Source organism: Stylophora pistillata, chromosome 5 (genome assembly GCF_964205215.1).
Source record: "Stylophora pistillata chromosome 5, jaStyPist1.2, whole genome shotgun sequence".
NCBI lineage: Eukaryota > Metazoa > Cnidaria > Anthozoa > Scleractinia > Pocilloporidae > Stylophora > Stylophora pistillata.
In genome coordinates this window covers 4,013,294-4,041,044 of record NC_142523.1, presented here as the reverse complement: position 1 = coordinate 4,041,044, position 27,751 = coordinate 4,013,294, and the positions used below count along the sequence as shown (strand labels likewise).

General features: G+C 38.4%; 4 protein-coding genes and 2 pseudogenes across 5 annotated transcripts; 1 reads left to right on the top strand and 5 right to left on the bottom strand.

The window, feature by feature from the left end:
• Positions 1-843: 843 nt before the first annotated feature.
• Positions 844-9,927, bottom strand: LOC148729885 (gamma-aminobutyric acid receptor subunit beta-2-like). 2 transcript variants are annotated; one of them, XM_088760613.1, is made up of 9 exons: positions 9,363-9,927; positions 8,382-8,468; positions 7,494-7,564; positions 7,242-7,315; positions 6,286-6,506; positions 5,693-5,775; positions 3,395-3,523; positions 2,292-2,641; positions 844-1,341 (listed from the first exon to the last, which is right to left on the bottom strand). In XM_088760613.1, the coding sequence occupies exons 2-9, from the start codon at positions 8,456-8,458 to the stop codon at positions 1,021-1,023; spliced, it is 1,326 nt and encodes a 441-aa protein (XP_088616739.1). In that variant the 5' UTR covers positions 8,459-8,468; positions 9,363-9,927; the 3' UTR covers positions 844-1,020. The 2 variants fall into 2 exon arrangements, with proteins under 2 accessions (XP_088616739.1, XP_088616738.1); XM_088760612.1 differs by having other exon boundaries at positions 8,382-9,927.
• A 125-nt stretch (positions 9,928-10,052) lies between these two features.
• On the bottom strand, positions 10,053-12,407 carry LOC148729884 (BTB/POZ domain-containing protein 2-like). Its single transcript, XM_088760615.1, has one exon. The coding sequence runs from the start codon at positions 12,274-12,276 to the stop codon at positions 10,909-10,911; it is 1,368 nt and encodes a 455-aa protein (XP_088616741.1). The 5' UTR covers positions 12,277-12,407; the 3' UTR covers positions 10,053-10,908.
• A 13-nt stretch (positions 12,408-12,420) lies between these two features.
• On the top strand, positions 12,421-16,034 carry LOC111334992 (ragulator complex protein LAMTOR5 homolog). Its single transcript, XM_022940809.2, has 4 exons — positions 12,421-12,533; positions 12,628-12,689; positions 14,765-14,876; positions 15,874-16,034. Exons 1-4 carry the CDS (start codon positions 12,430-12,432, stop codon positions 15,932-15,934), a joined length of 339 nt encoding a protein of 112 aa, XP_022796544.2. The 5' UTR covers positions 12,421-12,429; the 3' UTR covers positions 15,935-16,034.
• A 985-nt stretch (positions 16,035-17,019) lies between these two features.
• On the bottom strand, positions 17,020-19,805 carry LOC148729883 (BTB/POZ domain-containing protein 3-like; annotated as a pseudogene).
• A 536-nt stretch (positions 19,806-20,341) lies between these two features.
• On the bottom strand, positions 20,342-21,049 carry LOC148729882 (BTB/POZ domain-containing protein 6-like). Its single transcript, XM_088760616.1, has one exon. The coding sequence runs from the start codon at positions 21,035-21,037 to the stop codon at positions 20,447-20,449; it is 591 nt and encodes a 196-aa protein (XP_088616742.1). The 5' UTR covers positions 21,038-21,049; the 3' UTR covers positions 20,342-20,446.
• A 9-nt stretch (positions 21,050-21,058) lies between these two features.
• Positions 21,059-22,394, bottom strand: LOC148729881 (BTB/POZ domain-containing protein 2-like; annotated as a pseudogene).
• Between the last annotated feature and the right edge of the window lie 5,357 nt (positions 22,395-27,751).

Genomic DNA, 27,751 nt, shown 5'->3' with positions numbered 1-27,751 from the left:
TGCCCACTCCACGTGAAAGCCATAGAATGAACAGAAAAGAGATAGAACCACCTTGATTGTTGCGGTCATTTTGTTTATTTTTAATGAGTCAGCATTCGTCCAGCTGTCAAGTACGACATTGCATTGACGGTCAAACTTAGAACAAAACATTGAGTTTCGAGAAAAATACGTGGGTTTTGGTCAAAAAAAAAAATTTGAGTTTAGGAAAAAAAATTTGGGTTTTTTGTGGTAAAAAAAGAGGGTTTTGGAAAAAAGCTGGGTTTTGAAAAAAAAAAAAAAAAAACCTGGGTTTTGGAAAAGGCTGGATTTTAAAAATAAAACCTGGGTTTGGAAAAAAAACCCGGGTTTGGAAAAAAAAAAAAGAAACCTGGGTTTCGGAAAAAAAAAAAAAAACCTGAGAGAGAAAAAAAAACAGCAACAAAAAAATCACTGAAAACAGGTATGAATATATCTAAAAATAAACGGTTGGGTTTTGATGTCCCTCACGGGCCACCGTAGGATTAGTGACACTTAGTTACTGAGGTGTAACAGTCCATGAAATCATGGTCCGTTGTTGTTATTTTTTCTTCGTTTCGTTTTAAAGCTTATTTTTTAATTCATGCTCAAATGTGTAAGTACTGTGCAGATATCCACCATACTTAATTTATCCTCAAGTTATCTCTCACAAGTTTTGCTTTTCATAATAAATGGAAAAATATTGCTGTGCTTCTCCTTTTTATGAGTGGTGTCTTCCAAAACTGGCTTTTCGGGTTTTGGTCAAGTGCGAGGTTTGCCAGTGTAGATATCTCGACAAGGAAAGTTACTAAGGTCTTGAATTGTTGAAGAACAATCGACCCAACTGAGTTCAGTCCTTTGCTTTTTATTTTTATGAGTGAATGATGCGATGGAAAACCTGCTCTATTCTAACTGCAGCTATACAATCAAGTCAGTCAGCCAAAAAGGGGAAATCAAATTGTCAAGGGGAGTTCCGGACTCCAACGAGTTCCCTGTACAATTGTTTTTTTTTTTTTGGTCATGAGCTCAGCCAAGGAGGGTAAAGTAAACCCAATATGCAACATTGAATGTAATAAACAAAACTGGAAAAAAATATCGGGATAGTTTGTCAACGCAGTCTGCCGCTGTCTCCTTTTTGCTCTTGCCGATGAAATCTTTAAGAGCTGAGTCATCCACAAAAAACTTGTCGGCTTTTCTCGCCTGGTCAGCCATTTCGAGATCATCATCTGCGTAATCTTGGACGAAATTGACATGTCTGTTGGCTGCAGACGAGTTGGCGCCCTTGTTGGTACCAATGGCTGATTTAATGGATTGAGAAATCTTTCTCGCTAAAGGCTTTTCTCTGACCTTAAGTAAGGAAAGAGAAATAATATGGTTATTGCACGTATTCCTCTTCTTCATATTGCATTCAAATTATAATTCAGTCTTATGAGGCGAAGCAACTCTGGCTGGTATATCAGTAAGAGTGAGACGTGAACATACAATCTAGGTCTATAAAAAGGTATAAAGGCTGATAGTTTCGAAAGACACTGTTTGGGGCTGCGTCGGTGGGAGTAACGAAATAATTTGGATATATTAACAAAGTTGAAATGGTAAATTGGCCACCGTAATGATTACAAAAGCTGACGTTTCGAGCGTTAGCCCTTCGTCGGAGCGAATAGAGGAATTGTGGGTTGTGTGTGCTTTTAAAGGCAGAAAATGGAGCTACGTTATTGGTGGGTGCATGGCGACGAGAAAAACATGAATAAATTAGTGGAATGAAAAGCGTTCATTGATCCCTGTGGGATTGAGACTGCCGGTTTGAAAGATGAGCTTTTGTTCAAGATTTTTACGGCTTTCCGTTACCTATAAAAAGGTAAGCTGAATTTAGTTTTTCACCAATCAGCAACAGGATGGCGGTACCAACCACCCCCTTCCCCTCCCCTCCCCTCTCTAACTCCACATCACTTAATTTTCTTCCCATCTTCGACTAACTCGCTTTCACTTGATTTCGGTTTCGCACTTTTGTCTGCGTACGGGGACTAACCATATCATATTCAAATAAAAGCAATTCGTTAATCAAAATATATCCCCTATAAAATGGCGTCTAGAAAACCTCACAACAGATGTTCCAGCGTTTACTCAATCAAGAGCAGGTAAAACACAACGTTTAGTCCATAAACTGACAATCTGAAAGAAAGTAGTTTAAATTTGGTACTCCTGTGGCACCGAAGAGGCTACTTTTGCGCATGTCTGAAACTTTAAAATCCCGTATGAGAACCCAGGCTGAGCTGCGTGTCGACAGCTGTAGCACCAACCTTACAAATGATTTTTTCTTTGTCCTCATTGGCGCTCAGATTCAGCACAAACACAATCATACATTCCACCATCGAGAAAAACACGAAGGCGAATGATATCAACAGATACCAGTCCAAAGCCTTTGCGTAGCTGACTTTAGGCAAGGTCCCGTTCAAAGATCCAAGAAGAAACATGATTGTCAAGATAGTAGTGATTCCCAAAGCCATTCTGTTACCCGTATCATCTTTATCCATCCAGAAAACAATCCAGCTCAGTGCTACGACAAAAATGTCTGGAAAGTAAACTTGGATGATATAATAGCCGATTCTTCTTCTGAAGGAGAAAGTCACGGTAATAGTGGAATAATTTCCTGAAGAAAAAGACAAATTTGTGAGTAAAGGGACTGAGAAACAACAACATTTATCTTTTGGTTTCCAGGATTCTGAGCCAATCAAAACACCAATAGGTACGGGTGTAAATCCGTGATTTCATCGGCTCAGACAGGACACAAACCCTCGAGTTTATTGGGTTCAAAATGTGAACAAACAAAACTGAAGATTACGCCCACCAAACGGGCGAAGTATCTTTGATGGAGAATTTTTCAAGTACGTCTGAAAACGGACAAGTGCAGTTTGTAACCACAACACTTTACTGTGACTACAGGTGTATACTCACATTGATTCGGTCGTATTTACCACTGCATCGCGGGCACTGATCACCCAGAGACCGGTCATTATCTATCACCTGGGGGAGTGGGTGGTGGAAGATTTGGACTGTGTCGCGATTACATGGTAAAGGGGGGGGGGGGGGAAGAAGGGAGGATATCAATGGTCGCCAACAAAACATGGGGCGGGGGGAGGAGGACTACAAAAGCTGACCATCCATTAGCTGCCAATGAGGGGGAATGGGGGGATATCATGGAGATTACAGATCCTTTTGGGGGGAGATCAGGTAAATCTTATCACGACACAACCAAAATTCTCCAGCTACCGCACCCCGATAAATAATGACCAGGACTTATTTAACCTTCGGCTCACAGTTTACTAACTTTTGCCGAATTTTCCTGTAGATCCTCGCGTAAGTAAAAAAACTGAGTGCGGTCCATTGCTAATGAATAACTAACCTATAGAAAAGACATTTATGTCAGACGATAACTTGCTGCCTTCGTATACAAACTGAGCCATCGCTTTTGCTCCAACGTCTATTTCAGTCGTGTTCCATTTAAACACGATATCCTCTGTGGTGTAGCTATCTATACGTCAGTAAGAGTGAGATAGAAGAAAAATTTAGCACCACATTTACAAGAATCGGCGCAAGTCAGCTCTCTCTTCCACGTTTCACGTAATATAGTGTGAGCCCTACTGCGTTAGCCTCGCGAGAGCTCACGTAATTGTGGGTTTGAAGGCACCCTTTTATGACTCGCAAGGAAAAATTTTGGTGCCCTCTTTCTTTTAATGTTATGATGTTATAAATTTTTTAATTTATACTATTTATTGAGGTCCACTGGTTTTTCAGTATATTCACTGCTTTGTGTAACCCTCGTTAAATAAAGTTAACTATTATTATTACTATTATTATTATTATTATTGCTGCAATTAACTTGATCTACTCTGTGAGAGGAAAAGGAAAGAAAGTCGTACGCAAACGGTAAACGCGAAACAGGCTGCTGTTACGTAGCAACGGCTCAGCGCAATCCGGCAAGAAACGCGAAAAATTGGCGGGAAAAAACAAGGTCACGTGGTAACTCTTGCCGTTCACGCAAACGCAATGCTAAATCTCTCTATAATGATGAAACTATTACAGTTATCAAATTTTTCTTGCAAGCAGCGAGCACTTTAGAAAATACAAATGGCGAGCAGCGAGCACTTCGAGTACTTCGTAAATTTTCCGGTAGCCGGAATCTTTCTTCTATTAATAGGATACGTTGTTTTGCGCCAAGTAACAGCTAATAATCTGGCTGACACCTACAAAACAGAACTATAGGTGCAAAGCTAGGGTGGTTCAACTATTCCCAGCATCTTACAACCAATTTTGTCCTGCTTAATGCCAAATTATGTCGCGTAGCTTCACGTGGGTCAGTCAAGGTGGACGCTCATGATCAAGAACTTCAAGAGCTCTCAAGAACTGAAGATGTAATAAATCCAAAGCCCGCGAGCTAAAATTTTCCATCTCTTTCTAACCCGACGCTAAAATGGAAGTTTTTTCTTTTTTTTTCGGTTGTATGGTGCTTATAAAATGCAAATAACGTGAAATTCGGTATAACAAGCATTTCGGGCTTCAGTTTCGATGATCCGGGCAAACCGGTTTCCCGCTGATTGAATGAAATAGATTCAACGCAATGAAGCTTTATTTATTTGGGGGCTTCTAGAATCTAACACAGTTAAAGTCTTACAGATCTGAAAAGCTCTAGCAGTAGCTCCGAAGGTCAAATAGTCTGGCAATGGTAGCATTTCTCTAGGTTACTTTCTACCTTCGCGGGTGCCTTTCGAGAAGAATTCTTTCGTGTTTCCGCGAGACATGGAGATATAGTTTAGAGATATGTCTTCTCGTTTGGCTAGGCCTTTAGTTTCTGATCAAAACAATTAAAGCAACATTTCATCGAAGAATTCCCCCTAAGCCGGTGAAGCCCAAACAATCGAATGTTGTTATTAATGTTGTTTTGTTTAATCGGGTATCATAATATTCTGCCACCGTTTTGCATCAGATTATAATAGTTATTATTGCTACTGTCCATTTTATTTCCCATTTCCCACTGGAAAATCCATCATATCGACAAAACCTATTAATTTACTCAAATAAAAAATGGGAATTCAGATCAACAGAGGTTCGCAAGTAATGTTGTCTCCACACGGGATTATGTCACCTTCCGCAATTTCCAACTTCCTCTTATAATTACCAATATCAAAATTTTAATGTTTGAACGGCGGAACTGTACCCCTCTCAAGCAGAAAACCTGCAACGAGGAAGTATGATAAATAATTAACCAATAAACGAAATGCTTGTCATGGAGCTTCGTGAGTTTTCCCGATAATATATACCGCGCCTCCAAAACAGTTACAGGCTGAACTGTTGAAGAAAGACTGAAGCCAGAGGTAGGGATGTTTCAACTTTTTTGTTTTAACTATAGCATAACTGAATCGTCGTTTACATATGTATAAAAAATAACTACAAAGCAGGATCAACGAAATTTCGAGCAATTGAGCACATGCTAACGAGAATGCGAGCATGCGAACAGTTGCAAAAATTTTGCGAGCACAAGCGAGCGAGCACCCGTGTAATTTTTGCGAGCAGCTCAAGCAAAGGCCAAATTTTGCGAGCACTTTTAAATTGAATTGGACCATTCGATACCCCTCGCAGTATCGTTGAGGCATCTCCAAAGATTATTCCCGTAATTTGAAAAGAAAATATTTTCTTTACTTACAACTTCCAAAGGTGAGGAAACAGTTCTGTGTATCATGTGGAAAAGTGCGTAGGTCCATGTTGCACGAGGCCAGAATGGTTACCCTGTAAGGAAGTCAACAAGCCAATAAATTTTGCCCCTGAATGAGTGTTCTCTGCGCACAGATCATTTTCAAATTTTTAGTCTCACAGGGTCTATATAGTAAGCTTACAAATTTGAAAATTATCTGCATGTACATGTCACTCATTCAGAGGCAAAAATTCATAGGGAAGTCACTCGGCTGCACTTCTTGGTTTCAATTTAGTTTAAACACGTCATTTGCCGTCATTTCTTAAATAAATAACGTTATTGATAATAGAAAATTGTGGTCAATTTTTTAAAATGAGCCGATCGATTATCAGTTTTACAAGGGTCCAGAAAAACGCTAGGCTGACGTTAGCTGTATTCTGACATTTGACAAATGCGTCTTGTTTCCAGCGTTTTCTATCATTTTGATGGTATGCGAAAATGGATAAAAAAGAAGCAATTTTCGTGAAAAGCTTCCTGTAACGGTTTCGTCCTAAGAACCAGTTTTTGGCAGTAAACGCAACCTATACAAGTACGTATGTACCTACCCTTTGCTGTACAGCACATCCCCACTTGGCCTTACAGTGACGCTGCTGTGAGTTTCCTCATCCGGCATCATCATGTTCGACTCACGTGCGTTGTAACAATAGGGATCTGGGACCCAAATGTTCTCTATATCACCCCCTTTTATGGTGAGTGTACGGTTGAGCTTTCCCGCCAGGCGTCCGTCTGTCCATCTTTGTCTGAAGTATGTATACACCCTGTATTCCTGTTGGTAAAATCAGAAATAAGATTCGATTTCCTTATGCAAAAGAGACTCTGGTGCTAGAGATAATACTTCCGGTTTATCTACTTACATAACTTATTCTTTTGAGCTTTCCCTAAAATTTCAAGGGAAAAAGCGCACTGAAGACGAGACTTCTTAAAGGTATCGTAAGTAAAGCTTTATTCACACAGGGTAGCCCATTCAGCTCTAAGGTTGGTCTCCATAGGGGCCCTGTTTCATAAAAATAGTTTACATCAAGATTTTCAATTTTATATATAATATGACTAGAATTTTAAAACTACATTTACAGCCTAAGACTACAAAGCCAAAACACAATTAAGACCTAAAATAGTATGAGTATACACAAGCTTATGACGGACTGGTTGTTATTTATCGGCAGGAGGGGAGTGGGGTGGGGGCTTCAATTTAGCTGATCCTCCCCTTAACTCCTTAGTAACCCTGAAACCATGTGCGCCCCCAAAATTTCCTCGAGCCATCCCCCCTGCTCCCCCCCCCCCGCGATGGAGGGGTAACTGGTCCCTAAACGGCAAAAAAGTGAAAAAATTTCAAAAACAAAACAAAACAGATCAATTGATACAAAAGCAAGAAAATAAGTAAACAAGAGGGCATGTTTGGATATTTCAAGAAATTGATAAACAAAGCTTTCGAGTAGAAAAGGCAAACAACCAAAAACAATTTAAGAAAACAAATATATAGACAAACAGATTAGTGCCGTACCATGTTTGCCTCCTCTATGTTTCCAAAGGATTCCACGTATATATCGACATCCACAATGGTTGCCTTGGCTTGTTCTAGTGCCACAAAAAAAAAAAAAAAAAAAAAAAAAAATCAAAATGATTACTCTAAAATTTTGAATTTGTCAATTTCATTTGAATTTCCAGAGCAGTTTCTTCTGCGTACTTTTCACAGCCTAAGCCCTGCCTTGCGTAAACTCTCAATCAGTATTAATCATCAATAGCAATATCTTACCAAAACCAGGCCGCACAGCCTTATCGTAATCACTAAAAAAGTTGGTCACCACATCGTCTTCACATTGGACTCTGCAATAAAACAAGCTAAAAGTTATATTGTATTGAGAGTTTTTCCAGCATGCTATTGTATCAACAATGCAGCAAAATCTTTAGTGTGTGTGCTGGTATCTGTACTTATGCGCGCAGGGGTTTAAAGATCATTTGGTAACTCAGCGGTGGAGGATACAAAAACCCAACAACAGCAACAACCCTCATTGTTGTATCCCAATATATATTATCAAACGACACGAGAGTGATCAATGTAACAAAAGCCGGGGATATTATGTCTAAACGTTTCTAATAATTTTCAATATTTTTTATTGATATCTTTTTGGCCAGGCATTTTCTCCATTACAGTTTGAGATGCAACTATTGGTTACCCTACTCTCTAAAGAAGAGCGCGCAGTGATACTTTCGCCCGCGGCTCGTTGCAAGTTGGTGTCTTAAACGCAAGCCGCAAAGAAGCCAGCGTGGTACTCTACGTTACATAGTGTTTTCGTCTCTTATGCAAAACGCGGCATATTTACGCCACGCTGGCGACTGTCTTGACACATACAGTACAGGCCGCAGGAATAGCAGCATTACACGTGCGTTTCATGCGTCTAAATCTGCCATACTGCACGCAAGTTACACGCAAATTACACGCGCGTTACGCTCGAGTAAAAGAAATGCACGGAAATGCGTGTAAAAATTACAGGCAAATTCTACAGCTCATTATAAAGGTTCAAATGCACCGCCGTTAAGCGGTAAAATGGCATGTTATGTATTGGTAGCGGTTTGTATTAGCCGAAAATTACGGCTCAAATGTGTCTAGGTCTGTCTGAATAATAAAAGCACTGCAACTTACGATCTCATAGAGGCTAGCAGCAGCAAAACCCACGAATGTATTTTTGATTTCATCGAAAGTATTCTCGTTGCTCCCATGGGAAAGACTCTGGAAAAGACAGCACATTTTAACCTCTTGACAGAGTTTACCATAAAATAACCATTTTTTTGAAAGAGGGTTCGAAAGAAGGAAAGAAATTTTGCCAAATGGTTGCGGCAAAAATAAGTTAACTTTATCTTAAGTACATACAGACGATGACATTGGTTAACCGAAGTTTGGGATCACTGGTTTATTCAGTTTCGTGTTTACGTAATCATTACGACTTTACTTAATCAACTGAGGTATTCAAAAGACAACTTTCTTAGCTGGACGATGGTAGATAACATTCTTTTCCAAAAGCTGCACAAATTTACCAGAGAGAATATGTGACACCGAGCTCGAAATGATTGCTCAGTTTTGAATTATCACAAATTTACAAAACATAAGGTTATAGGAACGGACAATGAACGAAGCATAACAGGACTCTACTGGTAGAAGAGAAGACAGCATACTTTGATAAATCGAAAATTGAAATTATAGGTTTCATGCGTAAGTTATCGTATTCAACTAAAGATTTCAAAAGTGTTTCCATGAACTTTCCAGGCTAAGCTGTGAAAGACAAGTTTTTGTCCTACAGTTACACAAATTCTCTGAAGGGATTGTCTGACCCAGTTTTAAAAATGGTGATTCAGTTCAGTTTGGTGGACTTAGAAACGGTAAGGTCACAGGTATGGAAAATTATAAATCAACAAAGTATGACAGGTCAAATTATGAGTTGATTTGGTTCCATCAGCAAAGTTGATATTGTAAATTCTCCAACACAGAGAGTTTCAAAAGCTGATGAATCAAGCGTTGCCCTTTTTCAGAGCTAAATTTAAAGTTGAACAACCAATTACAAACTGAAAGCAACCACGCACTGAGCTCTTCGATCATAATTGTAAAGACCAGTTTAGCACCACTCACCAACTATGGAGTTTATGCAGGAATCCCTGAATCTCTTTGAGCAATTTCTAAACTGATCTCGGCGCGTTTTCGAACGTTTGTCACTTTATCCAATGAAGTGATGGTCGTGTACATGCACATATGTTGATATTTGGTCACGTTTGACAGGAATTATCATTGACGTTCTTTGTACGTAATACTACTTTGGTGCCCTTTGGGAAAAGTTTCACCTTTTGTTACAACAGCCGGTTAGCCTTAGTGTTTGTTCATAAACTTGAAAGGAATCGAGAACAAAGCCACTTTGCATGGCAGCAAAGATCCCGAAGGGGCTTTAAAAGTTCCTTGATTATTATGAAAATTATTCAAACAATGACAAAATTCTTGAACGTGATTGGCTATCAGCAGCCCAGTTTGAGCTTTAATGGACAGTTCACGCGTCATGCCGCGCGCGTCATTTTTCCACGTGACTATGGAGTTCATTTTCTCGTTGATTAAAGTTGACTGTTATGTTCGCACTTCCGAACATATTTATCTTTTCTTCACTCGTTTTAGTAGCTTGCCATATTCAGATCCAATATCGTGGTTTATAATGTCAGCTTGAATCTCTTGTTTTTTTTGTTTGTTTGTTTTTTTTTTTTTTTTCATTTCCTTGACCACAAGGAGGGAAGTGATGGGTCATAAAGCAATGCAAAAAAGAAAAAAATCATAATATTATAAATAATAATAACTGTTGTATTTTTCATTTAAAACCATTTAATTGATAACGCCTTTACTGCAGACTGATTTTGCATTTGCTAAGCGGCTCTGCCAAGCTAAAAAATGTTTAATTTTAAGAGAAATTTATTCATCGCGCCGCAGGACTAATATCCCAACAGCTATAACACGCGTTCAACTGGCTACCTAGGAATAATTATTGACACATACATTCTTTGTTTAAAGTAAAATTTTAAATAGCCACCAGGTATACTCAGCTTTCTACCAATAACCATTTCGACTCTTCAACGGCTGTATTATCAAAACAGATCAACCAGTTTAATTTCCACTTTTCGTGCTCTAGGCGATGAACCTTTGTATCGCCTGCAAAAAGATTGGGAGACCTCTGCCCTGTCGATTAAAACCATTAAAATACCGTGGTCCTACAGTAAAACTACCACAAGAATCAGCCATCAAGTTTACTAAAACTTGACGGCTGAAAATGACCGACAATTTTTCATGAAGACTGAACGGAGCTGGAGTATACCGCTTATTAATAGGCAAAGTCCTTTGGTCTTTTTAAATCAAAGCTAAGAACACGCAAATTATCGCCGATATTATCCATTCCTGTAAGAAATTTAGCTCACAGAAAGGGAGTCAACGCAGCGTTTACGGCAACCAGAAGCAAGAGCAAAGGGCCAATCACACGAAAGAGGAAGAGTGCAAAGACACTAGCATTCGATCCAGGGGGGAGTATCACTGGCATTCCATCGGGGGGGGGGGTAGTAATACTCTTAGTACTCCGGGTCGCTTTATGCTACGAAAACCGGAGTTAAGCGCCGGCTCGATAGGCCACTAGGCTCGAAAGCAGGCTTTACCCTCTTTTACTTAAAGTTCTAAAAAGAATTTGCGAAATTAATTCCTTGACACCCCAAAAGCCCCTTTTAGTGACCCTCCCAAATTTAAAAGTAATATTGTCCGCACACACCTCTTCTTTGGCGAAAACAGTTTTGGCGACGTGTTCACAAATTGGTCCTTTAACAAAAATTTCAAAGACGTAGGGCTGGTTGGGTTCCAATAGGTGGTATTGTCCAAAAATAATGTCGTATCCTACCAAAGCCGAATTCCAACTTTTCTCGTCGGCGGTTAGGGAACGTTCGTTCATGATAAATTGACCGTTTAGTTTTAGTTGGACTATATACTCTCTCCCCTTAGATCCTAGGAGGCGAATTCCTCCCAGTGCAATTGGTATGTTGACGGTAAGGGACACCGAATCTTTGAAATCAGTATCATTACAACAGCATCCTTGATATCCGTCGTAGTTTAAATTTTCGAAACTGGTCCGTGAACGTTTGCAACGCTGCACATTTGCATTGTTGAGACATCTTGGGATGTATGAAAACTTGCCGGGTTTTCGATTCAGGTTAAAGTACATAAACATCAAAACGACCTCCGAGTCTGAGAGTATCTTGGTGTCCGTGACATGTTCAGCGAACTCTTTTTCTGGCATGATGGGAAAACGGATTAAAGTCAGAAGTTTTTCACCAATAATTTTCCGTTTTTCCTTTCCAGTGGGTGTTATTCCTCGTTTGACACAAATACTCTCCGCCATGCGATTCACGACTTGAAATATTTCCACTTCTTTAATGTCCAGGGTGTCTCTTTTCAACATCGAAACCAGGAGATCGTTATCCTCAAGGAAAGAATCTTGGGCAGAATCTAGAACCTTCCTTGTGTGTTTATCTATACAGTTCCAGCACACATCATTTAATTGGCTCTCCTCCATTTTTTCTACGACCGGCAGCAAATCCAAGACATTCTCGGCGTTGATATTTTCCCGTAAGAAGCTTCTACACCGGATTTCCAAGGCCGGAATCATGTACTTTTTGGCCAAGTAGAGCACTTGGAGAACACAACTTCCGGTTAATTCGACCTCGTCGCAATAGATGAAATGTAAGAACTCGAGAAATCCCTCTGAATCGCAGTCAGGGAGATCAATATAATCAGAAGGCTCTTTAAGTCCACCGTAAAACATCTTATAGAACACAGGGCTACTAACAGCCAGGATAAATTTGTGACTAGGAATTTTGACTTTAGGAGAAGAACTTCCTTGCCCATCTGTGACAGTGAAATGGACATCAGCCAACAGCGGGTTTCTGTACATGTGCTTGATTCGCTCGCTGACTGTGTTCTTTGTCAGCTGCCATTCAGAAATATCGTCACTAGTGCTTGCTGTAGCCATTTTCAAGTAGATTTTGAGGGAGAAAACAACGCGAACCTCGAGGCAAAGGTAGATTCGAACGTTGAAGAACGATAATCAAGGTGGAGTGATAAGCCCGAGTGAGAGTGGATCGAGCGCAAACTGGTCAGCGGGTACAATCTAAGGGAAAGAGAGATGTCGTGTAAGTGCTCATGTAAAACCCCACACTATCAGTCTGATACGAAATTGGGCACAGTATTGACGATGGAAAAGTCCTTAGATTCTCATTTAGATGACATGTAAGTTTGCTTTTGTAGCTCTTCCCTTTACATATTTTGAAGTTTATCGGTATTGGAGTATTTGTAGTGTTTTTTTTTTTTTTTTTTCTCCTAGAATGTCTGAACATGGCGTCATTGGAGTACTATGTAGCGATCAACAAGGCCTTGCTTTGTCAGGTTCGTGAATTTAATTTTCAAGTGAAAGCTTAGGTCACTTCGGTAATAAGGGTAAGCCACGTTACGTCTAGTTCTTTTCTTACCATCTTTACCTCCAGCTTTGAATTCCATCGCGACATATATTTTTTTCTCTATGCAAATAGTCATTTGCAAATGCAAATCACATGATATTTTAGCTTTCTGATAATTTTGTCACGTCATCACCCTACGTACAGTTGTACTGTACTTGTACACATTCGAACCTCAATGGCTATCTTTGGGGCAGAGGAAAGTGGCTTTGGTTGATTGGTGAGTGTTTTAGGGGGGTAGGGAAGAAATAAATATGATAGTTTTTATTTAAGTTTTTTTCGAAAGCTAGAACAGTTTCATTTAACCAAAAAAAATGGTTCTGTCCTGGTGTACCGGTTCACAAGGGAATTACCATTGTTCTTTCTTTGTTTAGGAGTTATTGGTTAGCTATTGTTTATTGTTTGGTCTTTTGTATTGGCTCTTGTGAACCGGTACACGAGGACAGAACCAAAAAAATTGCTTAGAGTAGTACATAACTAAGCAATAACAGACAATTGTTAAAAAAGAAAGACCCTGTGAAGTAGTCAGTTAGTCTATAATAATGTGTAGAATGTTTGTCTACAGTAATAGCCAACATTCAATTTACTCTTCTATCAGTGAATTAACCAATCGATGATTGTTTACTCAAGCAAGTTTTACTACATCAAAGTTATTTACCCTGGCCTGTGGTTTTCAGTCATTCTTTTTTCGAACTGGACTTGACTCTGCAATAATATCCTTTCATGCTCTTTGCCTTATTACTAATATCTATATGGCAAGAATTTCAGAAAGTGCAAAAAGTTTGCCCAGCAAAACAAACCTAAATGATAATCACAGTGGTTCACTATATTATCTAAGCTTTACCTTTACCATACATCTTACAAATAGTTCTAATGCACTTATCAATGGCCATCCTGGGGGAGGGGGAGGTAACCACGGGGACATACACGGGCTTGGTGCAGGACTTGTCAGCTTTGTTTGCAATTTTTTAAGCTCGGGATGGGGGAGATTGGATTGCTTTTGGACTTTCATAGCAGGATCCCCGGGGTAGATTGTAGGAGACGTTAATTTCCCACACATGAGATTACTATGTGATGGATGTCCTCCCCTGGGTGGGATGGGTGGGTTTACAGAGGGTCATGTGTTAGAAAACTCTTTACTGGGTTAATCATGTATTTACCCTCTTGAAATAAAGAACATTGTATTGTAGAACATTGTATTGTATTGTATTGTATTGGAAGATCCAATGATGGGATTTGTAGCTCCACCACCGTTTTTTAAAAGGTTAATTGGCTATTGTTTATGCATTTGAGAAAATAGACCGCGTTCTTTAATTAATGCCATGTACCTTATTAACACGCAGGTATTTCTGTTGTATTTTTAAAGAGGTGGCTCTCTGCTGATTCAAAATATTCATGGATACTTTTTCTTTTTTCTAGATCGCACGTGTGTCAAACTGTAAATTCTGTGTTGTGAATAAATATAGGAGTAGGAGACAGAACTTTCATTATTGTCTTTCCATTGTGTTACTTGCAAAAAAAAAAAACATGTATTAATTGCCAAACGTTACTTGTTTCTGATTATTTTTCAGCCATTTATGTAAAGCATTTCAAAAAATATTCAAAAAATCCAGTTCTTCATTACTATGAAATGAGAATATTCTCTCCTTCCCCATTCCATCTCTTATATGGTAAACTGGACCTCATCATGCATAGAAAACAAGTGGAACAACTTTTCTTTGCTTATTTTTGAGCAACTCATATGTATAATTATACCAAATTAAATATGGCAAATAAGATGCTTTTGAAATGGTGCACTATTTGACTTAGAGGAGCACATTTCTTTGCCCCCAGGGGAGTGGCGTTAGTAGCTTTTTGTTAAGTAATCTTGGTTTTAGGTGAGAGGGATTTGTAAACGCCACTATGCAGATGCCTAGGGGTTGCTCAGGGCAACCCCCCTTTCCTCCTGGGATGGCTGCTGACAAGTTCGTAACTGTCTTAATTCATTTTAATTATGTCTTTCACCAGCTAAGGGTACTGCAAATCCCATGTCTGCAGGACTCATTTCCACATTGGCAGAAGATGCAAAGAAATTATATCCAGATGCTGTACCAGTCATCTGTTTAGAGTCAGATGCATGGTAAGTAACTTTCCTTTGCATTGTAATCCTTTAGTGTAAACTACGTCATGGGAAACAATGATTTGAGTGTAAGTCTAAGATGTTACAAAATAATTTGGGATTATTTAAGTTGATCCTGACCAATATCGATTTCTCTAATCTTACATTATAAGAATTGTATGGCAGACTGTAAGGAGAATTACTAATATGATCTTGGGAGTGAAAAAGTTTAAGAACACCAGTCATTTTGTCGTTTCAGTGTGGCTGTTAAGCCAGATTTCATGATTCGGTTTCTTTTTGTTCCTATATGAAAGGAGGCTCACCAAGAGCACAGCCAGGAAAGTTGATGCACCTTCATGGTGTTTTTCCCTTAAAATGATAGGGAGACAGCGAAAAAAAAAAAAGTTAAAACAAAACGAAAAGGCAGATAATTAGATATGTGGTCTGTTTGATTTAGACCTTACACACTAAAATATGGAAGTCACACTTTAGAATACGCTGAAACCCCGGCAGAGAATCTTTGTATTATCCCCTGCATATATTGTTTCCTATCATTTGATTTTAAACATCTTACTCCAAGAACTGCATCGATTCTGATTCCTGTCTGCTGTACATTTATTGCAATCTCTCAGTGAGACTTTGGTCGTAGATCAAAAGAATACAATATCCCTTTGTATTTACTTTCTTATTACCTGTCTGTGTGAAAAGGTACATATATTGTAGGTTATATGAGGATCGAGAAACTATGTAAATGTTTGCTTTTGCAATGAGATGAGAATGACACTTACCCTCTTAGCCCAAGGAGTTATTGGCATTGAATTCTTCTCACAATATCCACACTTGGTTACAAATAAATATCTCAAGAAGAAAACTGATTAGCATGATATAGAATTTTTGCAGTTAGGAGAATTTCTACCTGTATATTGATGAGGGTGCTTTTAGGGACAACAGAAACTGACCTGAAATTCCAATGTTCCATTCATTGTTTTTCATTCCCTTATTTACATTTTTTTTTCAGTAATCTGCTTGTGAGATCAGAAGGAAATGTCACAGTTGCCATCCATAAAGTTCCCTCATAAACACACAATAATTTGCCTGTATATTTTTTTGCCCCAAACACATTTTTGTAAATGAACTTTTGATTAATTTTACAATTAAATGAGTGATTGAATAACTCTATTTCCAGTTGAATCTGTTGTTAATGCATGGAATGCAGGCAAGGATAGCATGCTTGGCTAATTTTCAAGGAGTTACTGAATAATTAAGCAACATATTGTCGTGAAAGATAAAATTTCTCAGGCAGGGGGGCCCTTCTTGAATTACCGGGTAAGCTGGGTGAAAGGTGTGATATGGTTCATGCAAGGTTATCTTATTACTATGAATTATCAGGGCGTTTACAACCATGTAGCCAGTAGCCTTGAATTTCCAAATGTCTCTCTTATCTTTCAAATCTTTTGTGAGGTCAGGGGTCACTTAAATTTTGTAGTCACATGTACATTTTTGTCCGCGAGTGTTACTGGTATGTGCATTTAATCAAGTTTATGTTTGAGGGCATAAATATGTTTTGGGCCCAGCTTAGTGTCATTTTGTCTGAGTCACTGGGTGAGGGTTACCATGATTCTGACTAGGGCCAAAAACATATTTATGCTGCAGAACATTAACTATAATTATGATAACTTTGAAGGACATTGGGAAAGTAATAACTGAAAAATGACAACAAAGCATTCTGCACAATTATGCAGGTGTGTGAGCATATTATGCTTACAAAATGTGCCACTGAGAGGTTTCCTCATCAGTGAAGCAAGTAGAGTCTTGAGTGACGTCAATTTGCTTCATGGATTGATTTCTTATTGTAAATTGATCCTAGTGCTAGTTTTAACAAAGAAGCAAGTTTTTTTGGAAAAATCAATTTTTCAGGATTAAGCAATCAAATAGGTCTATTTAATGTAAAATCAGGTGAAAAAGTTAGGGTTAGGTATCTTTTAGGGTTAGGGTTAACCATCCTTTTAACTTTTATCTCAAAGAGGTACAAGAAATTTTTAATTTTTTTTCTTTAGTAATTGTTCAAATAGAGTAATCTTCAAATGGATTGACAGGGAACTCTTGAGGAAAGTTTCAAAAGAATCATTTGGTAACTTTTACTCCAGAGGAATAATCTTAAAACTACATCTACATTTACTTTTATTGATCAACAATGCTTTTGCATCAAGTCAATATAAATAAAATGAAATACAAATTAAAAATTACTTTGATAAAATCCATAATAATAAAAATATGTAAATATACATACATACATGTATAATCATAACCATTTCAATTTCCTCAAGTGTGACTTTTGCATATTAAGTTTCTTTATTTTTCACCCAACATTCTGATTGGTGATTACTTAGTATAACACTGCACATCTTGTACTGCACATAACATCACCCATAACTTTTTGCGAACAAGTATGCAAGCAATCCAATAAAAGGGCAGATTATTTTGCCCTCAACTAGCGGACAAAGTCAACGGTACAGTTACCTTGGCCTTTTGCTCATACACAAGCACAGTGACTTGTATTTTTTCATTCAATATTTTGCTGTGCAAATTATCCCTTTCAAAGTCACAAAATTAAAAGCAAATTTATCTTTAGGAAAACAATTTAACTTGAAGGGTGCAAGGCGGGGATACTAAAATAAAGGTGGACTTAAGACAACTCGAAGAACGTTTTGAGTCGTTTTCGTTCGAAATTGCGTTACTTTTTCCAAATGTTACGGTGTACATAATACATAGTTCCATATGCTCGACTATTTCTACCTCTGAAGGGTTTTCTTTCTTAATCTTTGTTTAGTCTTGGTTTGAAAACCCGCTCCTTTTCAGCATAGTTAGTAGAGGGGACCCATATTCCCCTCTACTATGTTTTCAGCCACCACGAGATTTACCTTAAACCCGTGGAATAAGGCACGTGACCAGTACCAAAACAGACATGTGAATGTATTAAGACTGAGTCCATTACATCTCTTTCGCGGGCATGGCGAGTTATCGTTTTTACTGCGATTGGTGCATTACCTGCTTTATTTTTCACTAATTTTTCTTTAGAGTAGTGATTGAAATGTGTAATAGAACAGTTAGACCAACCAATCCTACTAAGTCTACTCCACTAAATCCACCAATTACAGAATTCATTACAATAACCATAGCTGCGAAGACTTACCCTACAAAACTGGGCAATTTCCAAAATGAAGGAATTTTTAATTTAGAAAATGACTCATAATTAACAAATCTAACTCCGGCTTCGCGGTTGCCTGATTTTATAATAACTTGTATTTATATAGCGCTCATATCTTAAACTCATGGCGCTTTACAACACTGTACGGGGGACTTTACCAGACTGCTAAGTAGTTTACAATCAAATGAAAGCGAATATAACAGATGCCCCCACCCCCCTAATTCCTAGTAACCATGCCAGACCACATCACAGTAATCTCGTGAAATGGGTTCTTTAACATCCCCTGCCTAACCAAATTAACTAATTAATAGATGCAGGAGACGGGACTTCCATTTATTCGTCCCTATCCTAGAAGACTAGAATATCTAACCATTTCTTGATCGATGTTATAGAAAGGTAGCATATTCTTCTCAATTATTTTAAGACCCTGAGTGTTGGTCCGGCCTGGGCTCGAATCCTCGATCTCCCGCACAACAGTCGGCGCTTAACCAATTGAGCCAACCGGGAGGCGGTTAATTTTGTAATCACTCGTATGATTACAGACCGAATTGGACTCCGCTCAGTCCTGCTACCATCGACCTCATTATTTTAGTATCTATCACTAATCAACTTTTTAAAAAACGCCTTCTATCGCACGAAAAAACGCCAGGTTTTCGATTTAAGGTGAAATACATGAATAATTGATTGACCTCGGTTACTGTCAAAATATTAGTGTCGGGGACATGTTTTGCAAAATCTTCCTGCGTCATCAATGGGAAGCGTATTAATTTCAAAATTGTTTCCCCGATAATTTTCCTTTTTACCTTTCCACTAGGTAATAATTCGCGTTTTTCGCATATGTCCCCTGCCCAACGATTCACAGCTTTAAAAATCTCGATTTCCTCTACTTGAAGGGTGTCTCTTTTCAACAAGGAAACCAACAGTTCGTAGTGATCTTCAAGCAGTGAAACTGGAGCGGTTTGCAAAATTGTCTCCGTGTAGGCATCAACAATTTTACAACACTGATCAACACATCAAGAACATTTTCAGCGTCAATATTTGCCAATAGAAAGCTTCTGCATTGGGTCTTTAATGAGGGAATCATGTACTTTTCAGCCAAGTAGAGCACTTGAACGACACATTCTCTAGTTAATTGAACCTCATCACAATAAACAAAACGTGAGAACTCAAGAAATCCTTCCGAATCACAATCTAGGAGGTTAATCGATTGAGTTGACTCCCGCAGCGCTCCATAAAACATTTTGAAAAATATAGGACTGGTAACAACTAGGACAAACTTGTGAGAGGGGATCGTTACTTCCTGATGAGGGTTCCCTCCCTTGTAGGCGACCATGAAGTAGACATCGGCCATTAGTGGATTTTTGTTCAGGTGCTCGATTCTTTCGGCAGTAGTACCCTTTGTGAGCTGCCATTCACAATCCTCGTGAGTATTATTTGCTTTGGCCATTTACCAGTAGGACAAAAAGGAAGCTTTCTTTGTGAAGATATCTAAGTTTACACGAATGTGATAAAACGTAAGTAAGAATGAAAATAGTCAGCGGACAATCCCTATAACGATGTTGACGTCATAGGAGATCTACCTTTGGGTAACACAATATTGGATAACTTCTGCGAACAGGAAACGTGACTCTCGCAGCCGAGTTTCAGGTGAAAGCTTCTTGCCAAAACAGTTTGAATACATAGGGAAGGAGGCACTAGGAATTTGCGGTTTTGTGATGTTGCTGTTTTATGCGGTGTTTCGTTGCGGCATTAAGTCCCACATTGTGTTATGGAGGTGATCCCAATGAATAACAAAACCTGGGACGGGGAGATGACAAAGCGCGGAGCCCTACTCCATGGAGTACCCTATAGAGTATCTTAATGGGGTACCCCTGAAAAACATGTATTGGTCAGATAAAATATTTTATGAACATGGTGAATCGTTTAGTTGTACATATCCTAAAATATATTGAGCTTATCAGCTCTCCGAATGTTCGATACAGTCCAGTTTTTTGGGGGACAGGTAACTAGGGCTCTCAGTCTTACTGGCTCCTCCATTTTGGTTTCATAATTATCGCTGTGTAATGAGTCCTTTGACGATGAGACAAACAACTCCATGTGATGAACAAAACCCACTGTTTCGATTTCTGCACGAGGTAAAATATTTAGGCTTACTGCATTTCCCAGATCAACAACCCCAGTCGGATTTATTTGCCGACCCGTCACTGTTTTTTTTTTTTTTTGGTTTGTTTACATACCTCAGTTTTATTGCGCTACAAATAGATGGGCGAGGAGAAGCTCAGTTTAAAGATATGGATTACCTTTTTAAGTCTCAACCTACAACACGTAAGGATACATCTCCTGGCTTACACGCCGTTCAAGTGACATTTGACAATCATACAAATTAAATGTCAGCAAACAGAATTTCTGCAAATTGTCCCTCGCTAAAGGTCGAACCATACCTGTCAGTATCCGGCGCGTGGAAACTAAAAGTTGTGTCCTTGCAAACCACCTTCTCTTTACCACAGAGTCCGTAGGAGGATTTAGGTCCCTTCATTAATGCTCTCAAATTGTAGCTTTTTTCGGGTCTTAGCTCATACCACTGCTCAAAAATTATGTCGAATCCATGATAGCCATCGGATACTACCTCTTCGCTCAGAAAAAAATCCTCCACGACCATCGCGCCCGATAACACCAACCGAACAAAGTATCTTTCTCCCTTACATCCAAATAGGCGAACTCCCCTGAACACGACAGGGACGCTGACTGTGAACGACATCATGAAGTAGTAACACTTTCGATCACATCGCCAAAAGTCGCCGACTGCGGAGAATCTTTTACAACGTCGAATAGCTCTGTTGTTCAAAAACCGTGGAATGGTTGAAAACTCGCCAGGTTCTCTATGCAAGACGAAGTACATAAACATTTGAATGATCTCGTTTTCTGTGAGGATTCCAGTGTCAGGGACGATCTCTGCGAATTCTTTTTGTGACATCAACGGAAAACGCATTAGCTCTGATCTAGACGTACTAATTCCTAAGTGCCGTACAAAGCTCTTTCAATTTAGTTACTTTAATCGTGTCGCTAAACTATGGAATACCTTACCTGTATCCACTCGTATTATTAGTTCTCTCAATCAGTTTAAATCTCACGTACTCCAACGCTATTCCGCTGCTTTTCGTACAAACTATGACGTCACTAACTTCAACACCTGGAAGTCGATCTGCTGCAAATGCAGCAGGTCACGCGATCTTCTATTAGATGGTAACTGTTGCTATTAGAACTTTCTATCGGCCGCATAAGGGATTTATTCATATCGTTTTCGTTTTTGCTTTTATTATTGTATATACTTTTTATATACTTTTTACACTGTCTGTTGTTTACATAGTTAGTATTTGTATATTTCTCGTAAGGGCACACTTAATTTGGAGCCTCGCTCTGTTGTGTGTCCCGCACCCTTGTCCTCCGTTCTCTTCTGTGTCTTGTTCATATGTATATTTTAGTCCTTTTAGTATTGTAAGTATGGTGAAAGCGATTAAATAAATAAATAAATAAGTGTCTTCCCCTATAATTGTCCTTTTGGCCATGCCAGTGGGTATTTCTCTTCGCCTTTCACACATACTCTCTGCCCAGCGATTCATAGCTTGGAAAACTTCAGTTTCTTTAGCTTGTAGAGTATCTCTTCTCAAAATCGCAACCAGAGGTTCCTTCTCCTCAATAACAAAATGCGCGTCAGTTTGTAAAATCTTTGCAGTGTGAACATCAACAATTTTGCAACACAAATTGAATAAGTGAGTCTCATCAAGTTTATGTAACCTTGATAACACATCCATAACATTTTCAGAATTAATATTTTCCTCTAGAAAGCGTCTACATAGGGAAGTCAACTACGGAATCTTGTACTTCTTGGCCAGGTAAAGCACTTTCCTTACAGGACCAAGACGACGTTTTTTAAAGCTTACGTTGTCGCAATAAATGTACCGCAAAAATTCCAAAATTCCATCCGAATCGCATTCTGGAAGATCTATATATTCTGAAGGTTCATGTAGCGTGCCATAGAATCTTTCGTAAAACACGGGACTGCTAATAGCAAGAACAAACTTATGACAAGGGATCGTAACACGAGAGCTTCCTCGGCTGTTCGCAACTCGTAGATTTACATCGGCCATCAATGGATTTCGGTATAGATGATTGAGTCTTTCCTTGACTGTAGTCTTTGTGAGCTGCCATGCAAATACATCATTGGTATAATTTTCGTTGGCCATCCCAAAATCGAAGTATTTGGCGAAAAGAGTGCGTCTCTCAAAGCGAAAGCACGGGGCAAGTTAGGCGGAAGAGAGTAAAACGAGCGGGCCTGGTGCGAGCTTGCAAAGTCACGCACGTCAGCGGAGACGTTAGCGGAGAGGTTAGCGAACAGCAAAATATTTTTGGGGATCAATTTCTTGAGAAGCTTAGAATCCAGGCTCAAATAATTAGCCAAGCCTCCTGGTGGTTTTCACATTAGGATAAAGCAAAATGTTGCATGTGGCTTTTGTAATCGCGTCGCTTTATCACCTTCAAACTATATTTTTGCTCTCACAAGCGTGTCTTAACCCTTTAACTCCCATGAGTGATCAAGACAGAATTTCTCCTTACGATATCAACACAATATCAGGCTGAGAAGTAATGAGAATAGAGAAAATTATCAATTAGGGAAGTTTTAGTTGATCCAGTACCAAAATCTCCAAATCAACGTCATAAAAACTGTCTGATAGACAGTAAGGGGAATTTCTAATCAGATCTTGCGAGTGAAAGGGTTTAAAAGGAATTTCCCTTTTTTAAGAGACATCAGAGATTTTATAAAAATTGTTTTCAGCAGAGGCTGATTGTGTATCAGACTCTAAATTCAAAAAAGTATTTGTTTGAATTTTTTACCGCCTAATGTTACTTTGTCGAATTAAAATTTAGTCTCCTCTATTTTTTCTGTCTTATTTGATTCGAAATCAATACAAAATTAATCAAATCGGATCTTACACTTGCACAAAAGCAAAAAAGTCGCGAACGTTTACTGCGCTTTTGTCACAACAACGTACCATCCGGCTTTAACAAACAAATATTATCAGCATGAATTCTCCTCACAATTTTAGCACTTAGTGACAAATAAATGTCTCAAGAAGGAAAGAACTGATCTGTAATTAAAGAATATTTGCGTTCACCTCCAGCAAATTGTTCCAACAACTGAGACCAGTTAAGAGAATGTCTATGTTCACTTAAGTATTTTCAGGGATAACAGAGACTTAACTGAAATTCCAGTATAAAGTTCTTAATTCTTCATTCTCTCTTTTTTCAGTAATCTTCTTGTGAGATCAGAAGGAAATGTCTACTAAGTTTCCTAATAAATAAGCAAGAATTAGAATTTGGAGCCTTTTTGTGGCAAAAAATAGTTATAATGAGCTTTTAATTACTAGTAAAGAAAATATAACATATATTTATGAATGTTCGCTTACAAATTTTTTTCAATTGAAAGAATGCAGTATGTTAGTTGGATGCTTTCCACTAATCTGATTGTTGTTTTTGCAGTTAATTTTTTTTGTTTTGTTTGTTTGTTTGTTTGTTTTTTTTCGGTGATAGGGAAATAGTGAGCAAAAAGGTATTGATGAGAAGATAACTTTTCCTTGGGCAAAGGCAGAGGGGGGTGTTTCTGCTAGAAATGGATGGTCTCAAAGAAGCCTCTCTCTGGCATTTCCTTGTGAACTGAAGGGAGGGGCATGGAAGGCTGTTTTATTTTTAGGAATTATCAATTTCCTTATTTTTTAAGAAGGAGTGGGTTGGGTTGCAAGTACTTGAGGGCCTCCCCTTAACAATTAGTCACACCTTTTGTTTCCAAATTCTTCCTTATATGTAGATGCTAATATAAACACCAAGATCAACTGAAACACTGACTGGCCTTACCTTTTAACCGGACACATCCACTTAACTGGTAGTTGCAAGACAAGGCAAGATTACCACACAATCCCATAGTTAATTCTGCATACAGTTGTTGGCTAAAGAAAACAATGATAACAACAGTTATAGATTGCCTTTCGGAGTACGGGTTTGTTTTAGAATTGTATGAGGCTGTGCGAAACTTTTTCTCAGAGAACTCGCTGAAGATATTTCAAGTTTTACCTTGCCTTTCAATTTTATTTACTTATCGTTTTTCATCGTAATCGAGATATTTCTTCCTCTCTGTTTGCATGATTAGCAATTACTAAATCGGTTCTTCATATCTCTTGGATCTATGTGAAAATGAAAAATTACGGAATGGAAGGGCTCTGTGTTTCCCTTGATTTCTCTTTGTATTCTTCATCGTGCAGTTTTTACCACGTTATAAGAGGATAACAATAAGTTGCTTTCAGGTAATTTCATTCTGCATCCGTTAAAGTATAATAACAGTGTGTCGTCTTCGTTTCTGAATTCTTTCCACTTCACGCATCCTCTATGAGGGAATAGCAGTAAGAGTTAACTCGTTTATTGCATAGTTTTTATATACATAATAATTGAAATACACGATTTTAGTCTTATCAAACTCTTTCAAAAAGATCCAAACGTTGGAGTCACAACATTTTTTCTATCAGTTTTTCTTGTTTTCAGGTGCGAATCCGTCACACCTTGCCTTCGTTTCCTCTTGTCATTTATTTGTGATTCACCGGCTGAGCGTGCGAAAAAAAATCCCGTGCTCAATCTGTGACGTATTATTAGATGGAATTGTTAATCCATATTCATTAGAGACTAGAATTTTCATCGAACCATGCTGTCGACAGGAGAGCGAAGGCGTTTCATTGCGAAGAAATTAAAGTTACATACTGGATGAAGGCTGAACGCGCTTGACCTGGACCGAAAATCAGAGGAAACGGGAGACAATCTTGAATCACTTCCAGAAGGTGCGCATTCCTTCTGAAAATTAATGATGTCGTTAAATTCCTTCTAAGAAAGCTGAACGACTGGAAAAATCTCAGTGAAACGAGTAAACACGTGTGAGTTGGCTAATCTGAGAGGCTGGACTCGAAGTTCGTCTGAGTAAGAGTGTCAGCCTCTACAGAAACAGAACTGACATTTGGTTGTAAGAAAGTGAGAAAGAAATTTCTATCTTTCGGTCGAACTTTCAAAGATGTTACAGATTTTATATTTAATAGGGACGTCAATTTGTACTTGAACGCTCACACGTAAATTTCTGAATAATTATATCAGACAGGTGTGTCTCTAACACTGCAGTATACCCATTTCAAACTTTCCAGACTGCGTGTACTCATGAACAGAGTTATCTAATCTAATGTTCGTGTACATTAAAGACCGCAAACAATCTCCAATCGCTTTATTAATTTGTGTCTTTAGCAAGAAAAATACTGTGAGAAAGCACATGTGGCGAGAGGTGTGGAAGGATAATGAGTCCATGCGGCCAAGGGAAGAGGATACCACAAAGATAAGAACTTTGATATTATATAGAAGACTTGCAAAAATGGTGGCTCTCTAAACCGGCTCTAATTTTTGTCAGAAGACTTCGGTTTTTCACCAAATTTCCTGATTTGAGTTATCTTGAACATGGAACTTGGGAATAGAGTATATTACTTGATAAGAAAACAATTTCCAATCAGCCACCAGTTTTGGAGTAGTTTGTTGTAGTACAGGTTGTTTTGCAGCGATTTTAAGGTCCACTTCGATCGCTAGTCGACAGGAAGTTTCAATCAACCTCAGAAAATTTTGTCAAAACATAACGACAAAGTTAACATTACGATAGCAATTGAACTTACCAACAGAGAAGTTATACAGAATTTGTTGATTTCATAGCTCAATTGTCCATAGGCCATCATTTGCTTAGCGGTTTGTACCACAACACAGCTCAGGTTTCTCAGTTGATGTCGCAAAAGGGTGATATTCGTTTAGGTGGCACTGGAACAAAAGACGTCAGAAACAAGACCAAATTAAACGCTCCGGTTTCAGTTTTTGATAAAAATGGAATTTATCTTACCAATTTTTTTTTCAAAAACTGAGGTTCATGCATCTACAAACCATACCATTGACTGGAACTTAGCTTTACTCTAACGGTACAGCACTGACTATTTTCCACGACTTACTTTGTAAGGCTGGGTGATCACCCCACCCCCCTTAACTCCCATGAATGACCAAGACAGAATTTCTCAAACCAATATCAATACGATATCAAGCAGAAAAGTGATGAGAATAAAGGAAAATGCAAATAAGGAGATTATTTGGCAATATTTCCTTTAACCCCGTACTTCATTATGCATTTAATTCTTGGAGAAAGGAAAGCAGAGGCAAAACAACAGATTTCTTTTGGGACTACGGCTTTGTTTTTGATTGGTATGAGGTTATACGGAAATCTCTCCGATTATTTGTCGATCCATTTCCAAAGTCTTCCAACAAACATCATACGATTTGTATTGCAGACAGAGTAAAGGTATTGGGAGTGAAAGGGTTCATTAAGAATAGATTATTCTCAACAGATGACAATTCCTTCTGCCCTTATGAAAGACTTCACGACTTTAACACTAACAGACAGGACAGATGAACCTAGTTTTACCGAGGGTCCATATTGATTTAATTGAAATTGATCTGTGAACATGCACTGAATAACGCGGAAAAATCACGAATTTTACTTTACACTTAAGCATTTTCTTATCATATTTGAAATTAAACTCTAGTGCAGTGCCATCTGATAACATATATTCACAACTTTGTCCCATCACCTGAGGTTTGTCTCAGTTTGGAGGCTGCATCTTTAAGACCCTAATGCCTGGTCAAGAGGATTTTCAACAAGTGATTTTCTTATTTGAAATGTATTGTTATGTAAACCAGCTGATGATGTAGAATATGAGAGATAACTATCTTTCGTGCTGTCATTCCCTAGAAATGAAAACGGTAGATTTTTCACACATAATTCAGTGAGAAGTAGCAATCAACTAGACGGAAAAATCAAATTAAACACGCAGGATCGCTTGTCAATAACTTCAATCAACCGTGAAAATTACCAACGTCAAAGTTAAAATGTTTACTAAAGAGCACGATTTTCTAGGTTGTACCCTAATTTTCTCGCGAGGAAAACTGCGAAACAGTAAAACCATTTCTGCAAATAATTTGGCTTCTAACGAGGGACTTGTTGTCCCATCCCATTCGCTGGCGAAGAAATGTTGTTTTTTCATATTTCGTGTGTACTTTCTTTGACGAAATGAAAATGTTGAATTTTTTTGCTAATCATAGTGGATGACCCACAAATTGAACAATTAAAACAACATGTCAATCTGGTGATGAAAAGCGAACAAGACCTGTAGCGAACTTTCAATTGTTGATAAGGAGAACTTTTTTTCGTCATCACTTATTCCTCCGCAAAGAGCGGTTCCAGAAATGTTTTTGGCATAAGTGGCATCTGCATAAGTTGTAACGTGTTTGATCTTTGGTGGATTTCTGTATAGCATCAAAAATGATACAAAGCTGCTTTTAAATACGTCGCAAAAAAACTACGTCTGTGAAAACGCTAAATTCTTTACTGCGGCTGTTTTTTCTTTTCAAATTTCACACAGTTGGGGCGAAGATGAAGTAAACTTGAGAAATTACATACGCATTTGCTCATAATGGATAGGAAATTTTGAGAAGACACGCAAATTTACTGTTTTCTCTTTCTGAAAACGTTCATTAATTCATGACGAAGAAAAATAAAACAGACCAAAAAAAT

Coding starts and splice junctions, on each gene's coding strand:
- LOC148729885 (XM_088760612.1), bottom strand. CDS start 8,512: ATGGTAAACTCTGTCAAGAGGTTAAAATGTGCTGTCTTTTCCAGAGTC. Junction 6,507..7,241: donor ACATAGAGGAGGCAAACATG/GTACGGCACTAA, acceptor TTTTACCAACAG/GAATACAGGGTGTATACATA. Junction 2,642..3,394: donor CATAAATGTCTTTTCTATAG/GTTAGTTATTCA, acceptor CTTTTTCTTCAG/GAAATTATTCCACTATTACC.
- LOC148729884 (XM_088760615.1), bottom strand. CDS start 12,276: ATGGCTACAGCAAGCACTAGTGACGATATTTCTGAATGGCAGCTGACA.
- LOC111334992 (XM_022940809.2), top strand. CDS start 12,430: ATGTCGTGTAAGTGCTCATGTAAAACCCCACACTATCAGTCTGATACG. Junction 12,690..14,764: donor ACAAGGCCTTGCTTTGTCAG/GTTCGTGAATTT, acceptor GTCTTTCACCAG/CTAAGGGTACTGCAAATCCC. Junction 14,877..15,873: donor TGTTTAGAGTCAGATGCATG/GTAAGTAACTTT, acceptor TTTTTTTTTCAG/TAATCTGCTTGTGAGATCAG.
- LOC148729882 (XM_088760616.1), bottom strand. CDS start 21,037: ATGTCACAAAAAGAATTCGCAGAGATCGTCCCTGACACTGGAATCCTC.